Source organism: Scyliorhinus canicula, chromosome 1, assembly GCF_902713615.1.
Source record: "Scyliorhinus canicula chromosome 1, sScyCan1.1, whole genome shotgun sequence".
Taxonomy (NCBI): Eukaryota; Metazoa; Chordata; class Chondrichthyes; order Carcharhiniformes; family Scyliorhinidae; genus Scyliorhinus; species Scyliorhinus canicula.
In genome coordinates, this window is record NC_052146.1 from 17,078,110 (window position 1) to 17,096,124 (window position 18,015).

Below are 18,015 nucleotides of genomic sequence, written 5' to 3' on the forward strand. Positions count from 1 at the left end.
CAGTTAACTAAATTATAAGGATCAGGAGTCTTGTGTTAAACTTAAAAAGCACAAAGTATCCTTCCATTGCAAGTTTGCAACAAAACTTCAGTCTTGATTAAAGCCACATGAAAAACAATTAATGAATTATAATGACATTAAATACTAATAGTGGCAAAAATGTAATGCAAGCAAAGACAACAGCTTAAATGTGTGTATTTATTAACTAGCTTGCTGCTTTGAAGAATACTTTTGTGCATTACCATGCCAATTTTCTCTCTTCCCAGGACAGTGACTCCATGTGCATTCCACCTAAACACTTTTGTCTCTTGGCAAAAACCAGAAGCGGTTCCTTTCGTGACTTTACTGCTATTTGGCCGAGACCTAAATTCAGCTAACTCTCGTAATCAGGGCCGGTCTCGTCATGGTTTAGTAAGTCCCTGCCGTAATCAGTTGAACCATCAACACTCCTACCTCAAGCATCAAGCAGGACGTTGGCCTGGAAATGTAGAAGGGCCTATACAGCATAGGCTTATAATTATAATTAAATGTTAGATCTTAATTTGCTCAAAGGTAATCACAACAGTTTTGATCCAGGTTAGAATTCACCCTCAAAGCTTAAATGAGTGGTTGAGAAAGAGCTGTGCTGTATCAGAATGCTTTTACCAATTAACCATAAGAATTAATTCATGGGATAATCACTTATTGCCACAAGTAGGCTTCAATTAAGTTACTGGGAAAAGCCCCTAGTCGCCACATTCCGGCGCCTGTTCAGGGAGGCCGGTATGGGAATTGAACCTGCGCTGCGAGGCATTTTAGCACAGGCGCTGTTTAGCACAGGGCTAAATTGCTGGCTTTGAAAGCAGACCAAGCAGGCCAGCAGCACGGTTCAATTCCCGTACCAGCCTCCCCGAACAGGCGCCGGAATGTGGCGATTAGGGGCTTTTCACAGTAACTTCATTGAAGCCTACTCGTGACAATAAGCCATTTTCATTTCATTTTTTTCCATTTCATTGTTCTGCATTACAAGCCAGCTATTTAGCCCAGTGTGCTAAACCAGGATGCGGGTGTCACTGGATGGGCCAGCATTTATTGCCCAACCCTAATTTTTCCCCCCAATAAATTTAGAGTACTCAATTAACGGGTCCTCAGTGCCGTAGGCAGCAGTGCTAACCACTGTGCCACCCCTGCCCAACCCTAATTGCCCTTGAACTGAGTGATTTGCTTGGCCATTTGAGAGTCGACCACATTGCCGTGGACCTGAAGTCACATGTAGGCCAGATCAGGTAAGGAGGGCTGTCGCAGGTTTGTGCATCTCACAAGAACTTCCAGTCTGATCAATCTGTTATTTAACTACTCAGAATCCGACAAATACTGTGCTATATGCAGAGCAGGAATGAACTATTTCAATCACTGGAGCACGTTCCATCAGAGCTATACACGCATCCCATCTAAACACTTTGCTCCACAACCTTACCTAACAAAGATCTATCAATCTCAATTTTGAAATTTTTAACTAACCACCATATTTTGAAGTAGTGTTGCAAATCTATGAGGAAACATTTTTTTTGTTCCTTGAGCTGTTACCATCTGGAATACTCTACCTGAAAGGATGGTAGAAGAAGATTCAATAGCCACTTTCAAAAGGGGATTAGATAAATACTTGCAATTCGATAAGGGCAGCACGGTGGTGCAATGGTTAGCACTGCTGCCTCACAGCGCTGAGACCCCAGGTTCAATCCTGGCTCTGGGTCACTGTCCGTGTGGAGTTTGCACATTCTCCCCGTCTTTGCATGGGTTTCGCCCCCACAACCCACAATTGTGCAGGGTAGGTGGATTGGCTACGCTAAATTGTTCCTTAATTGGAAAAAATGAATTGGGTACTCTAAATTCAAAAAATAAATCTGGTAGACATCACTCCCTGTCTCACCCAGAGAGTACGCGATATATCAGAGTACAACTAGTGCTCGTGAACCGTATTCTACAGAAGAATTTGGAGAGAAGAGGGAAGTAACTGAGGAAAAGGGTGGTGTGGCAAAGATTCACCAAGTTGTAATGCAAAAACTCTTCGGAATATCAAGGTCTTTTTACAGGATTTTGTAACACATCACACTAAAGCCTTCTAATTGAACCAATTCTTATTTATTTAACAAAAAATCTTTTACATTTACATAAATAGATTCAATCTGTATTTATAGGTTCTGTATGTTTACAAATTCTGTACATAATTTTCGTAAAGTGCATATGACAGTGAGATAATGCGCATGACATTACCGTTAGACGCTAATCTGGAAATGGGACAGCAATATTACTGTCAAAAGGTGTTTATGAAGTTATTGCGAACTGGCAGAAACTCCATATTAAAAATCCATATTAACATTTAAATATTTGTACACCAATATCACAGTGTAACCTCTAGGCCATTATTGATGTGTTGGCTGTGATATGGCCTGAATAACAATTTATAGAATTAATTATTCTTAAAAAAATTATCCTCAGAGCCTCCGAGTGCCCTTAGTTCGTTGCCCTAAGAATTGTTTCGACTCCCATGGTTTAGTGAGATTTAATGGTCGGATATGATCATTTGCTGGCATGTCCTTCCATTTTGCACTCCTCCAGTTATTTAACACGTTGTGGGAGGTGGGTGTTGGGTAAGTTGGTGATTTGATCCACGCACAACACCCATTAACTCATAACTGACAGAAATTGACGCAGGACGTATACGAGTTTTATGCATCGTGTTCTGTAGAATTATACTGTAAACTGGGTAAATCCCACTGTGAAGGAGCAGACAATGGGCGAGATACTCTGGTCTGATGAATGGGATTTCCCATTGTAACCACCCACTCCACCGCAAAATCTGCTGGCCGAGCTGCGCTGCTGGCAGGAAGATTGGGTCAGAACGACCGGAGAATTCCGGCTAATGCATCCCTCAACCGTTTCAATGGGGCAACTCGTCCAGTCACTAACTGGATACTTGCTAATCATCTCTTGATGAGATCCCCTGTTAATGAGCGAGTCCAACCATCAGATCGCCTGTTAATGAGCGAGTCCCACCATCGGATCCCCTGTTAATGAGCGAGTCCCACCATCAGATCGCCTGTTAATGAGCGAGTCCCACCAACAGATCGCCTGTTAATGAGCGAGTCCCACTATCGGATCCCTGTTAATGAACGAGTCCCACCATCGGATCCCTGTTAATGAGCGAGTCCCACCATCGGATCCCCTGTTAATGAGCGAGTCCCACCCATCGGATCCCTGCTAATGAGCGATCCCACCATTTGGGATCCCCTGTTAATGAGCGACTCCCACCATCTGCTATCAAGCTGCTGCTAACTGGTCAAACTGCTGCTTCCAGCGTAGCAAGGAACTGAACATCAAGCAATGTCCCCACTATCCCAGGATGCCTCAGCTGCCTGCACATTGGCTGAAGAGGGGGCCCTGATGGTGCGTATCCCTCTTTAAAATGTAGCATGTTTTTAAATGTAACCAATGGCCATGAAAGGTGCACGTAATACACTGACCCCGTGCTCACTGCACGACAGAGGATTATTGTCCTGAGAGCATTTCAGTATCAGGGAGAACTCAGTGGTCCCCCCACCATCCATGAAATGTGCCTCCTTCATCATCTTGAAGAGGAACAGAGTATCGAAGGCCAGCTCGGACTCTCCATGCTTGTGCCAGGTGGCGTTTCTGAAACACAAAGATTGAAGGCGGGATGTGAGTATGATCTGGATATTGGGTGCAGCTTTCCTGGATTTGTCCTCCAGTTTCCCGAATGTACAGATACCCAGTGGGCAGCGTGTGTTCTCAGATTCAGACAGGAGTCAAAAAGCCTGAGAGAGAATCTCCCCTTCCAAAAACCTCCTTCCCACGCCGTGCCCTGTTGTGACCCTATTCATCAAATGGCCTTCAGTCAGACTTACATTTTTGTAGTATGAAGACAGGGAGCCAATGAAATTGATCAAAGATTAGGTGGAGTTAGGGTGGGGGCATGAATTTAGGTAGGGTGCTCTTTAGGCGGCACGGTGGCGCAGTGGTTTGCACTGCTGCCTTAAGCTGCTGAGGACCCGGGTTCGATCCTGGCCCAGATCACTGTCCATGTGGAGTTTGCACATTCTCCCCGTGTCTGCGTGGGTCTCACCCCCACAACCCAAAGATGTGCAGGATTGGTGGATTGGGGAGAATGTACAAACTCCACACGGACAGTGACCCAGGGCCGGGATTGGAACTCGGGCCCTCAGCGCCATAGTCCCAGTGCTAACCACTGCACCACCTGGCCACGCCAATTTGCCCCTTAATTGGAAAAAATAATTGGGTTCTCTAAATTAAAAAGAAAGGGTTGGGTGTCTTTCGGAGGGCACAGACTCGATGGGCCAAATGGCCTCTTTCTGCACTGCTGATTCTATGGTGAAGACAGGCAGCAGATTTTTTTTGTCTCTGGTCTGCTTCGGTGAATGGATTGATCAGTGGACAATTAGTGCGTGTTCATCGCCAGCCGATGTAAATTGGGTCATTGATGGAGTAGAGGAATTCCCAACTGAGGGAAGTAGCAATGATTTGACCAGCCAGCTTAAGGGCTACTTTTCAGATCTACTCCTGAGGGCTTCGTAGAGTCCCTACAGTGCAGGAGGCCATTCAGCCCATTGAGTCTGCTATGACCCTCTGAAAGAGCATCCTAACCTAAGCCCACCCTATCCCCATATAACTGATCGACACTGATGGTCAATTTTTATCATGGCCGATCCACCTAACTTGCATGTGTCTTTGGAGCGTGAGAGGAAACCGGAGCATGCAGACACAGGGAGAACTTGCAAACTCCACACAGAAAGTCACCCAAGGTTGGAATCAAACCTGGGTCCCTGGCACTGTGAGGCAGCAGTGCTAACCACTGTGCCATTTTCCACTAATCACCACATAACCTTGCCCAATGGGGTGTCCTTGATGAAGACAATTGGCGAGAAGCCTGTCAATGTTCTTCAAATTGTTAAACTCAGGCAGAGCTTCTGTATATATTTTGGAGAGTGGGTTGGGCTGGAGAGTCCGTGCCACACAAATACTTAGTTCTGCCAACCAAAGGCAGCACGGTGACGCAGTGGGTTAGCACTGCAGCCTCACGGCGCCAAGGTCCCAGGTTTGATCCCGGCTCTGGGTCGCTGTCTATGTGGAGTTTGCACATTCTCCCCGTGTCTGTGTGGGTTTCGCCCCCACAACCCAAAGATGTGCAAGCTAGGTGGATTGGCCACACTAAATTAATTGGAAAAAATGAAGTGGGTACTCTAAATTTTTTTTATTTTTTTTAAAGTTCTGCCAACCAGCTCCCTAGATTTGGGATGTACTATTGCAGGTGACTGTGCAGTTAACCTTGGGCAAACAGATGCTCAGGAGCAACTTCCAAGTTCTTCTCCAAGCCACACATTGTCCTGACCTTGTCCTTGGACAATATTGGTACAATATTGGCCATTCCTTCATTGTCACTGGGTGGAAATGTTGGAACACCATCTCTAGCAGCACGGTGGGTGTATCTACTCCTACATGGGCTGCAGCGGTCCAAGAAGGCAGCTTACCACCAACTCCTCAAGAGCAATTGGGGATGGGCAATAAATGCTGACCTTGCCAACAATGCTCTGAATAAATCAATAGTTTGGTTTGGAGACCTCAGACATGAATGACTGCCATCCGAGGTCAGGGAACACTTGCAGCGGGCAGCCAGAAAAAGCACACCACGCTCCAACAATGTGACCCGATCAATTCAAAAAGAAAATCTGGTTTATTGCCATTTTTTTATAATCTTCTCAGACTTTTAGTACCTCTTTCCTCGAGATATATTTCTACAAGCACAAGGCTCCCTCAGTTACCCTGGCCAAAGGTCATTATCTACGCATAGCTATAGACAAGGAATGTTGTCAGGCTGTTGGGGTCGGTAAGGCATCACAGTGTAGACCAATCATCACCCGACGAAGGCAGAAAACATTTCCACCAGTGGTTTCTGGATGGCGAATGGAAACTGCCCTGAACTTTCTCTACCCCAGGGGATGGAAGATTCACTGTAGATGTCTGTGATCTTTCCCCATAATTCAGGAACTCTGACCGGAAATTAGTTCACAAGAAGGTTCTGAACATTTACTTCAATCTCAAATTGATATTTTGTATGAATTCTACATTTTTCACTGCAGCATCAACCCAGGGACCCTCCTCCCTCTATGGCTCTGCAGTCCAATCAGATCAATCCCCGGTGACAACGATGGGGAGTTTTATTACCGGATTGCGATCAACATGGTTTGATGTCTCCTTACCTTGTGGTTTTGCTAACAGTGATGCCCTGCCTTTTTGCCCTTATCTCTGCCTCCAACACCACCCTGTCTGGGTTGGCAATGTGCACGTGCAGCTGAGCTCGGAGTACGTCCAGATTCAGATACTCTGGCCTCAGGAAGAACTCCATCTTCCTTTCATTATCTGGGAAACAAGAAAGGTGTTTGTGACCATTCGCTCCAGTCCATTTTGCTTCATCTTAAACAGCCCAACTGGTTGCTTTTGTATAAGAAATATATGAATATAATATATCTGAAATGAAGCAGAACGCATTGCATCCAATTGACAAGGATTGAGTCTAAAAGCATTTTATAAAGAGACAACATCTTCATTTTCAACTCGTGCATAACCAATCCAAAGCTTTGTTAAAATAAATTTAGAGTACCCAATTATTTTTTTCCAATTAAGGGGCAATTTAGCATGATCAATCCACCTAGCCTGCACATTTATGGGTTGTCGGGTGAGACCCACGCAGACATGGGGAGAATGTGCAAACTCCACATGGACAGTGACCCAGAGCCGGGATCGAACCTGGGTCCTCAGCGCTGTGAGGCAGCAGTGCTAACCATTAGGCCATCGTAACCAATCCACAGCTGGCCCATCGTTCCTTTCCATACAAGATCAGAAATGTTTTGTACACATGGCCAAGAGGAAAATGTGGTTGTTTTTTGATGTTTCAGAATTTTATATTTACTGATTGAAGCAGCCATTGTACACAATCCAATACCACTGTCCCCAAATCTCACACCTGGCAATCATTCTCAGGATATTTATGTTACAATAAACTTTCTGCAGCTGTAGAATAACATGTTTCAAAGGAAATTCTTTCCCCAAAGTCAGTGGTGGAGATTTAAGGCATCAAAGCATTCTTGACTGGAGTTTAAAACCCATCTTGCTCTGCGCCCCTTCCCATATTCTTGCTACACAACCTCTACTTTCAACACCAGCAGGTTAGCACCGCTGTCTCACAGTACCAGGGACCCTGGGTTCGATTCCTGGCTTGGGTCACTGTCTATGTGGAGTCTGCAGATTGTCTGCATGGGTCCTCCCAAAGCCCAAAGATGTGCAGGTTATGTGGATTTTGTATAAGAAATATATAAATATAATACATTTGAAACGAAGCAGAACCCATTGTATCCAATTGACAAAGATTGAATCTAAAACATTTTATCAAGAAACAACATCTGTGTTCACATCATACATAACCAATCTGAATCTTTTTTTTTGTTTTTTATTTTATTTTAGAGTACCCAATAATTTTTTTCCAATCAAGAGGCAATTTAGCGTGGCCAATCCACCTAGCTTGCACATTTTTGTGTTGCGGGGTGAAACCCACGCAAACACATGGAGAATGTGCAAACTCCACATGGACAGTGACCCAGAGCCGGGATCGAACCTGAGACCTCGGCACCGTGAGGCCGCAGTGCTAACCCACTGCACCACCGTGCTGCCCTCGAATCTTTTTCTTTAAATATAAATTTAGAGAACCCAATTTTTTTTTTCCCAATTAGGGGGCAATTTAGCATGGCCAATCCACCTAGCTTGCACATCTTTGGGTTGTGGGGGAAAGACCTAGGCAGACGCTAAATTTGTCCCTTAGTGTCCATTGGGTGGGGTGGGGGATTGGAGCTGGGTAGGGTGCTATTTCAGAGGGTGGGTGCAGACTCGACGGGCCGAATGGTCTCCTTCTGCACTGTAACGATTCTATCATCCCCTTGGGGCCACTTAACCCCTTGACTCTCAATTCCAGTTCCATGTGCGAATTCAACCACCTCCCCCCTCCACAACTTTTCTACACGATCGTTTATTTGTTTAAAAACTCCGCTTGACTATTGCTGAGAAATGAATGGATGGGGCAGTATCTCACTGATGCCTTCCTCTCCGATTCTAGCTCCAACTCCTTGCCACCCCACCCCAGTAAAAAGCTTTGGGTGCCTCCTCTCTGTTCACTTCTCAGAAGCTGAGAATGGTAAGTCAACTTACAAATAACTGGCACTATATAAATGCAGTAAGAGGTGGGAGCCACTTCTCTCTGCCTTCTGCAACCTGAAGGTGCATTTTTCTAATAACTACATAAGGGGATGGTTAAGCTAAGCACAATTATCCAGCTGAGTCCAAACTCCCTGTGCTATTTCTCAAGCAGAAACTCTAACCCCGCTGCTGTTGTTGCTGATACTTACGCCCAATTAAACGCCCTTGGTAACCTTTTATCCTCTTACACGGGTATCCCAGTTTGCAACAGATGTAGAAACGCCTCATGAAGACCATCAGGTGCCAGAGTGGGAAGACCTTCCAGGGGGGCTCGGTGGAGGCGGTGGTGACAGTCACCTTGTACAGGACATGCCTGGAGAGTGAGGCTGGCGAGTGGCTGGCTGCTGATGACCAGCTCTCACTCGACCTGGAGCAGTGAGAGTGCCTCAGCCCGGCCACGGTCTCCCTCCTGCCCATCCGCTTGTTGCTGCCCCTCTCCCAGGGCTCTTCTTCCCTCAGCTCCATCTCCAGGCTGCTGCTGCTGCCGCCGCTGAGGAACCGGTAGAGCAGCTCCTCGTCCTCGGGAGGGAAGGAGCTGGTGGGGCTCCCCTGCTGGGGATGGGCAGGCAGGGCCCAGGGGAGCTGCAGCAGGTACAGCAGCAACAAGGCTCGAAGCATGGTCTCTCTCTCTCTCTCCCCCAACAAGTGGCTGCTTCTGCACTGGGAAGGTCACCAGCTTCTAAACTCCTTGCCTGTGGAAGAGACAGCAGTGATCACTGATCCTCAGACAGAATCATTTATGTTGGTGCCAGGAAGGTATTCCTCTCCCACAAGGGTTTCAGCATTCCCAGGGTGTGTCTGGCCTTCTGGCGTCCACCCATGTTAAAAGACATTTGCGTATGAATGGGATTGAAAAGCTACAATAAGACTTCTACTTAATGGTTTTCACTGCCGCGCCCCCCCCCCCCCCCCAAGTGGGGGTTGGCAGCACTTAACAAAATTGGAAACGGTGCTATTGATTTGGGGGAATGAAGCAAATGGAGGTAACATCATTCCAGGTTTGGAGCTGATTACTAAATCACTTCTTGGTTTACAGCTGGGTTAAACATGGTTACAATGGAGTTTGCACATTCTCCCCGTCTTTGCATGGGTTTTGCCCCCACAACCCAAAGACGTGCAGGGTAGGTGGATTGGCCATGCTAAATTACCCCTTAATTGAAAAAAAAAAGAATTGAGTAGTCTTATTTTTAAAAAATATGGTTACAGAATTATTTGCCCAGATCCCACTTCACAGCCGGCCTCCAGAACGATGGGGCAGCATGGTAGCGCAGTGGTTAGCACTGTTGCCTCACAGTGCCAGGGTCCCAGGTTCGATTCCGGGCTTGCGTCACTGTGCGGAGTCTGCATGTTCTCCCCGTGTCTGCGTTGTTTTTCCTCCGGGTGCTCCGGTTTCCTGCCACAAGTCCCAAAAGACGTGCTTGTTAGGTGAATTGGACATTCTGAATTCTCCCTCCGTGTACCCGAACAGGTGTCGGAATGTGGCGACTGGGGGATTTTCACAGTAACTTCATTGCAGTGTTAATGTGCCGACTTGAGACACTAATAAATATTATTAAAACTCTCTGAGTAGAACATGCTGTGACCTTTCAGCAGTTCAGGCATAAGGAGCTGTAGGTTCATCTTCCTATTTCAGATTTTCAGAATGCACAGCATTTTACTTTTATTATTAGTTCGTAAAGTTGCAGAAGGATGTTTTAATGAGATTGAACATTTATTGTACACTAATACAGTAGCCATTGCCGGTACTGGAGATCTGAAATAAATGGTCTGGCAGCATCTGTGGAGAAGGAGAAACAAGAATTTACTTTTCAAGTCCAGTATAACATTGATTCTCAGCTGAACAGCTAAAGGCTGCTTGGTCAGGTTGTTTTAATCTGGAACGCTTCTCCCTGAGATTTGGCGGAATCCGATTCAATAATAACTTTCAAACGGGAGTTGCATAAATATTCCAAATGGGATATTGGTAGCACTATGGTGAAGAGGCCAGGCGAGTATAATAATAATAAAAATCTTTATTGACACAAGTAGGCTTACATGAACACTGCATTGAAGTTACTGTGAAAATCCCCTAGTCGCCACATTCCGGCACCTGTTCGGGTGCACTGAGGGAGAATTCAGAATGTCCAAATTACCTGGCAGCACTTTCAAGACTTGTGGGAAGAAACCGGAGCACCCGGAGGAAAAACAATGCAGACACAGGGAGAACGTGCAGACTCCGCACAGACAGTACGGTAGCACTTTTGCTTCACAGCTCCAGATCCAGGGTCACAAGTTTCGATTCCCGACTTGGGTCACTGTGCGGAGTCTGCATGTTCTCCCCCTGTCTGTGTGGGTTTCCTCCGGGTGCTCCGGTTTCCTCCCACAGTCCGAAGATAAACAGATTAGGTGGATTGGCCATGCTAAATTGCCCTTCGTGTCCAAAAAAGATTAGGTGGGGTTACTGGTTTGCGGGGATAGGGTGGAGAGGTGTGGGCTTGGGTAGGGTTCTCTTCCCAAGGGCAGATGCAGACTCGATGGGCTGAATGGTCTCTTCCTGCACTGCAAATTCTATGATTCTATGACAGTGACCCAAGCCAGGAATCGAACCTGGGACCCTGATGATGTGAAGCAACAGTGCTAATCACTGTGCTGCCTTGCCACCCATTAGTGTGCAGGTAATAGGATTATTTTTCCGAAAGATCTGCAATGGATTGAATAGCCTCTTTCTGCGCTGAATCATTTGAACGGCAAACAATTATCCTCACTCTGGAAGGGTGGCATTAAATAAGAGGCCTTTGATTTGGGACCAGGTTTATTCCGAGATGAACGAGCTGGAAATGGGAGATTGCAGCACTGCGGTTGATAACTGAGTATCCAGGTTGGTTTATCGACGGCACCTTATAGTTTTGTTGGCAATCTTCCCACTTGACTCCAGATTTTCACACAAACCCACACCCTGGTGCGTAAAGATAAAACGTTGGAACTAAAATCAGAAAATACAGGTCGCATTCTGCAGGTCGATCAGTACCCAACTAAAAGCATGGGGTAGTTCCAGCTGGAGCTGGAATTTTACCTGTAATCCTGGAAGATATCCTGTGTAGATTTGAGTTGTTACACTCCAGGATCCCCAAATATTTGACTTGACCAACCTCTGGCTGAGTAAATGGCTCAGTAGAGGAAGAGATAGGGCAGCATGGTGGCCTAGTGGTTAGCACAACCGCCTCACGGCGCTGAGGTCCCAGGTTCGATCCCGGCTCTGGGTCACTGTCCGTGTGGAGTTTGCACATTCTCCCCGTGTCTGCGTGGGTTTCGCCCCCACAACCCAAAAATGTGCTGAGTAGGTGGATTGGACACGCTAAATTGCCCCTTAATTGGAAAAAATAATTGGGTAATCTAAATTTTTAAAAAAAAAGTAGAGGAAGAGATCCGCCATGATCTGATTGAATGGTGGAGCAGGCTCGAAGGGCTGAATGGCCTCCTTCAGCTCCTAATTTCCTTGTTTCTATGATAATTATTTGGTCAAAAGCAAATGTAGCGTTCTGGTGCGTCAGCCGAATATTTCTCCTCTCCGTCAAATTTCTACTCCAATCCGTTTCTAATCCTCGACCTTCACTATTCTCCTGCTATCATCCTCAACACCCCCTTGGATAAGCTGCCCACTGGCCTCTTGGCATCCCAAGCAGGGCCCATCAAGGCAATTGTCACTACGCCCCCCCCCCCCTCCCTCAAGAGCAGCAACCTCAGCTGTCCCACCCTACTCCATCACCAACCCAACCAAGCTGACTGAGGGACAGTCCTTCCCATTCCACTCACCCCTCGCACCACTGACCCAGTGGACTCTCCGGAGAAAAAATAATCACCACCCCTGTCCACACCTCATTCCAGGTTGTCCATTCACTTGGCAACAAACTGCTTACCATCTGTGAAGTTATTGTGAATGGGTGCATTGCCGTCATGACCTGGACAGAAACTTGAGGGGCGGCACGGTGGCACAGTGGCGAGCATTGTGACCTCACAGTGCCAGGGACCCCGGTTAAATTCTGGTCTCGGGTGTCTGTGCGGAGTCTGCACGTACTCCCCGTGTCTGCGTGGGTTTCCTCAGGTGCTCTGGTTTCCTTCCACAGTCCAAAGGTGTACAAGTTAGGTAGATTGACCATGTTAAATTGCTCCTTAGTGTCCAAAACAAGGGTAGCACGGTGGTGCAGTGGTTAGCACTGCTGCCTCACGGCACCAAGGACCCTGGTTCGATCCCAGCCCCGGGTAACTGTCTGTGTGGAGTTTGCACATTCTCCCCATGTCTGCGTGGGTATCATCCCCACAAGCCAAAAAGATGTGCAGCATAGGTGAGTTGGCCATGCTAAATTGTCCCTTAATTGGAAAAAAAAGAATTGGGTACTCTAAATTTATATTTTAAAAAATAGTGTCTAAAGATGTGCAGGTTAGGTGGGGTTACGGTGATAGGGCCGGGGTGTGGCCCGAGGTAGGGTGCTCTTTCAGCAGGTCGGTGCACAATCGATGGGCCAAATGGCTTCCTTCTGCACTGTAGGAATTCTATGATTCAATGAATTGTATGTTTTTTTATTTTATTTTAGAGTACCCAATTCATTTTTCCCAATTAAGGGGCAATTTAGCGTGTTCAATCCACCTACCCTGCACATCTTTGGGTTGTGGGGATGAAACCCACGCAGACACGGGGAGAATGTGCAAACTCCACACGGACAGTGACCCAGAGCCTTTGCCCTGAAGAAGAATCACCTGTATAGGGATTTGGTGAGGCTGCATCTGGTGGACTGCGCAGGGTTTTAAACCCCTTGAGGGAGGATATAAATTCAGTACACGTGGTTCAGAGAAAGCTCACTGGATAGATTCCAGGGATGAAGGAATTAACTTATCAAGGGACATTGAGCAGTTTAGGCCTACACCCCCTGGAGTTTAGAAGAATGAGAGGAGATCTAATTAAGGTATATGTAATGCTAATGGAGGGTAGGCGTAGAGCGGGTGTTTCTCCTTGTTGGACATTCTAGAACAAGAGGTCATAGTTTTATGCTATGGAGTGGCAGATTGAAATCAGAAATGAGGAGCAATCACTTCACTCAAATGGTCATGAATCTGTGGAACTCTCAATCCCAGTTGGTGTTCTGTCTGGCATCCACTGCCAGAACACTAACAAATTTAAGGAGGCGATAGGTTTTAAATTAGCAGTGGGAGGAAGGGTTAAGGGGAACAGGCAGGAGGGTGCACATGAGGCCAAGATGAGATCAGGCATGATCGTATTGAATGGCATAGCAGGCTCGGGGGGGCTGAATTGTCTACTCCTGCTCCTAGTTATTATGTTCTTATGTCATGCAGACTCAAAACATTAACTCTGTTTCTCTCGGGGCGACACGGTGGCGGAGTGGTTAGCACTGCTACCTCATGCCGCCGGGGACCCAGATTCGATCCCGGCCCTGGGTCATTGTCCATGTGGAGTTTGCACGTTCTCCCCGTGTCTGCCTGGGTCTCACCCCCACAACCCAAAGAGACAATCTGAGGCTAAAGGAACGATCCTTCAAAACAGAGATGAGGAGGAATTTCTTCAGCCAGAGGGTGGTGAATCTGTGGAACTCATTGCCGCAGAAGGCTGTGGAGGTCAAATCACTGAGTGTCTTTAAGACAGAGTTAGATAGGTTCTTGATTAATAAGGGGATCAGGGGTCATGGGGAGAAGACAGGAGAATGGGGATGAGAAACATATCAGCCATGATTGAATTGGGGAGCAGACTCGATGGGCTGAGTGGCCTAATTCTGCGCTTGTGTTTTATGGTCGTATTTGCAGGCCTGGTGGATTGGCTATGCTAAATTGCCGCTTAATTGGAATTGTCTTTTTTAAAACTCTGTGTTTCTCTCTCTCTCTGCAGATGCTGCCAGACCTGCTGAGCTTTCCCAGCATTTTCCGCTTTTTATTTGTTTTGCTTCATGTTGCCTTTGCGCCGCAGACATCCAGGGTACGTTCTCTCAAATTGGAGATATTGCTGTCAGCGTTTCTCGAGTTACTGCGCTTGTCCCCTGTTGATCTGAAATCTGACTGGCCAACAGAGGTGGAGGAGGCTACAATCTGCTCGGAGCTGGGATTTACTGCAGAAGTGGTTTCACCTCTGGGTTCTCCAAGTGAGGACATGAACTAATTTTTAGATGGGAACAAAGGCACATTAGTGTGCATAAAGAGGCAATTAGTGTAACAGTTTCAGATTACATGAGGTTAAGGTGTTTTGCTATCATTGAAGGTACTCTTTACTTTATTGTGTTAAAAAAAACCTAACTGAACACACAACGGAATGTAAATTGCAGGGTTAAAGTTTAATGAAGAAACATTAGGATAATGTGATGCTTACACCCAATCGAATTACAGGGTTGTCTCTGACATTCCAATTAGATCAAGGCTGCTCTGTATCCTGACTGTACCTACCCAGCTTTGTTGCATATCCTTTGCATGACATAAATCTGACCAATCTTAGTTTTGAAATTTTCCAATTGACCACCAGTTTTTTGCTGGCAGGGGGAGAGTTACAGAGTTTCACTGTCCTTTGTGTAAAAAATGTGCTCCCTGATTGTTACTGAAACAGCTTGTTTGAAGCTAGTGTGTGGGAATGTGGCAGCCTTACCTGTCCTGGCCATGATGGTATCCGTGGTCCAATTGCTGGCTGGCATTAATGATCCCGGGCTCACACACGGGCAGTTGACTGAGTATCTGCTTCTGTTCCACCTTCATAGCGGTTCCCCCGCTGATAATACTTCATTTGTTCTGTCAGTATCTGTGAAGAAAAATGTTAGGCTAGGGCTTTGGATCAGACTTATAGTCTACCTGCGACATTTGCTATATTTATTTCAGAATTTAAAAAAGTACTTTCAGTTTTTAAAAATTTTGTATCCGTAAATCCTCACCGGAATTTAAAAATGATGAAACGATTCTGTGTTTGAGTTGAATATATTGATTTGGCTTCTACCCATTGTAATTTATACTCGGGGAGTAGGGGTGATGGTGGCGTAGTGGTATTGCCACAGGACTGGTGTGCCAGAGACCTTGGGCAATGCTCTGGTGGACCCAGTTTAAATCTCGCCAACTGCAGATGGTGAAATTCTAGAATTTAAAAAAGTCTAATGATGACCATTGTCATAGAAACCTGGCCTACATGTGACTCCAGACCCACAGTAATGTGGTTGATCTTTCAAGGGCAATAAATGCAGGCCCTGCCTCATGGGGCTCATGAACAAATAAAAAAAAAACTACTATTCTCGTTCCACTCTGGAGACTTGAGCACAAAATGCTGGCTGCCACTCCAGTGGAGTTCTGAGGGAGTGCTGCGCTGTTGGAAGTGTTGCCTTTTGGATGCGATGTTAAGCTTCTCAAGTGGGTGCAAAGGTTATCTCTTGGTGTCCTGGCAAATATATATCCCTCAATCAACATTAGAGAAAGAGTATCTGGCCGTTGTCGTATTTCTGGAAAATTGCTGTGTGCATCTTTTTTCTAAAAACTTTTTAAAAAATAAATTTAGAGTAACCAATTCATTTTTTTTTCAATTAAGGGCCAATTTAGCATGGCCAATCCACCTAGCCTCCACATCTTTTGGGTTGTGGGGGCGAAACCCACGCAAACACGGGGAGAATGTGCAAACTCCACACGGACAGTGACCCAGAGCCGGGATCAAACCTGGGACCTCGGCGCCATGAGGCAGCAGGGCTAACCACTGCGCCACCGTGCTGCCCTTGCTGTGCACATCTTTAGCATTTTCTGGCTCTGATGAAACTCTGCTTTTTTATTTTAGGCAATCACTGGGAATGAGTTCCTTCTCACTCATCCTTGTGATGTGTGCATCACTGGCAGGACCAGCCAGCCGTTATTGCCCAGTCCTGCGCTCAGGAACACAAACACAAAACCGAAGGTGCTGGAAAACTGAAATAGAGTTGGAAAATGCGGGAAACATTCCACGGGTGTGGCAGCATCTGCGAATCGAGAAAGTCCTGGTGCAGAGCTAGGGACATGAGGAAAAATCTTCTGTACAGGCCGGGCTGTGAGGGTTGGGAATGCACTGCCTCAGTATGTGGTAGAGGCAGATTCAGTTTCCAGAGAAGGAACTGGGACATCACCGGAAAAGGGGAAAAGGTGTAGGACCATGATGCAAAGGCAGAGGATTTAATTGCTGTTGCAGAAGGCCAGAACAGACAAGATGGACTTCTCAGCTGCAACCATTCTATGGTTCTGTGACCTGAAAGGTTATCTCTGTTTCCCTCTCCACATGTACTGGCAGACTTGTTGAGCATTTACTTTTTAAAATTTTAGGTTAAAGGGTAAGTGTATGTTTTAATGGGGGGGGGGGGGGGGGGGGGTGGGAGAGTTGAGGTGGGGGTGGAGGAATACAGTGGAGGGTAATTAGAATTCCTACAGAGCAGAAGAAGGCCATTCGGCCCATCGGGTCTGCACGAACCCTCTGAAAGAGCACCCTACCTAGGGCACTCCCCCGCCCTATGCCCGTGACCCCAACTAACCTGCACATCTTTGGACACTAAGGGGCAATTTAGCATGGCCAATCCTCCTAACCTGTACATCTTTGGACACTAAAAGGCAATTTAGCATGGCCAATGCACCTAATATGCACATCTTTAGATTGTGGGAGGGAACCGGAGCAAACTCACGCAGACATGGGGAGAAGGTGCAAACTCCACACCGACAGTCGGCCAAGGCCGGAATCGAACTGGGGTCCCCGGTGCTGTCAGGCAGCAGTGCTAACCACTGTGCCACCCTCAGGTTCCCTCTACCGATCCCTCAACAATTTTCCATTGAGTTGCATCAAACCTGTCCACTCAATAGCGGATTTACACTTGTAAAATTACCGCAGTGCACAAATATTGCAGGTAGTTTAGCAGGATCCAGGTGTGTACTGGTGCTGCCTAATCTGTTGTTGAAACAGCCATTCACACTTTATTTAGGTCTTTAATGGCCTATTCAGAGCAATCAGCCTGTGTTTGAATAACCTGATGGTCATTGATCTGCATTTATGGCATGTGGTCCCACAAAAATCACAGTAAAAATCCTGCAATTCCAAGTAATGACAACGGAATTTGGATTATTAAATCATGGCGATTTGACAGGCCTAAATATAAAAAGGAGCGGAATCGCAGAGTGAAAACACTGAAAAGTCCCAGATAATCAAAAAGGGATTTGACTTTTCCAGTTACTGTAAATTGTTGGCGCTGCCAAGAATCATCATGGTGAGACCAGCATAGGGTTTGTTTTAATAAATATTTTCCCTCATTTGTTGTGGTGAAAGAACGGAGTTCACAGAAAGAAAAATAAACATTCAGAATTGAAAGAGGAAGTAGCGCTGCTGCCCCCCAGCACCAGGGTCCCGGGTTCAATTCCGACCTCGGGTGACTGTGTGTGTGTGTGTATGTGTGTGTGTGGAGTTTGCACATTTTGCGTGGGTTTCCTCCGGGTGCTCTGGTTTCCTCTCACGGTCCAGGTTAGGTGGGGTTAGGGGGGAATGGGCCTGGGTTGGGTGCTCTTTCAGTGGTCAGTGCAGTCAATGGGTCAAGTGGTTTCCTTCTGCGCTGTCCGTGTTCTATAGTTCTAAGTAAGAAAGAAATAGGAGCAGGGCCTTTGTGCCTGGTCCGCCATTCAATATGATCCCGTCTGATCTTCCACCTCAATCCCAATTTCCCGCACTATTCCCATATCCCT

At 46.4% G+C, this 18,015-nt stretch overlaps 1 protein-coding gene across 1 annotated transcript; it reads right to left on the bottom strand.

Moving 5' to 3' along the window:
- Positions 1 to 2,481: 2,481 nt before the first annotated feature.
- si:ch211-170d8.2 (uncharacterized protein LOC571755 homolog) lies at positions 2,482 to 9,004 on the bottom strand. The gene is made up of 3 exons (XM_038817923.1): positions 8,472 to 9,004; positions 6,276 to 6,435; positions 2,482 to 3,672 (listed from the first exon to the last, which is right to left on the bottom strand). Exons 1-3 carry the CDS (start codon positions 8,938 to 8,940, stop codon positions 3,459 to 3,461), a joined length of 843 nt encoding a protein of 280 aa, XP_038673851.1. The 5' UTR covers positions 8,941 to 9,004; the 3' UTR covers positions 2,482 to 3,458.
- Between the last annotated feature and the right edge of the window lie 9,011 nt (positions 9,005 to 18,015).

Excerpts from the sequence above, each read along its gene's own strand:
- si:ch211-170d8.2 (XM_038817923.1), bottom strand. The coding sequence starts at position 8,940 with ATGCTTCGAGCCTTGTTGCTGCTGTACCTGCTGCAGCTCCCCTGGGCC. Across the intron at positions 6,436-8,471 it reads CCAAGGGCGTTTAATTGGGC|ATAATGAAAGGAAGATGGAG; the intron begins GTAAGTATCAGC and ends CTTGTTTCCCAG. Across the intron at positions 3,673-6,275 it reads ACTGTTAGCAAAACCACAAG|AAACGCCACCTGGCACAAGC; the intron begins GTAAGGAGACAT and ends TTTGTGTTTCAG.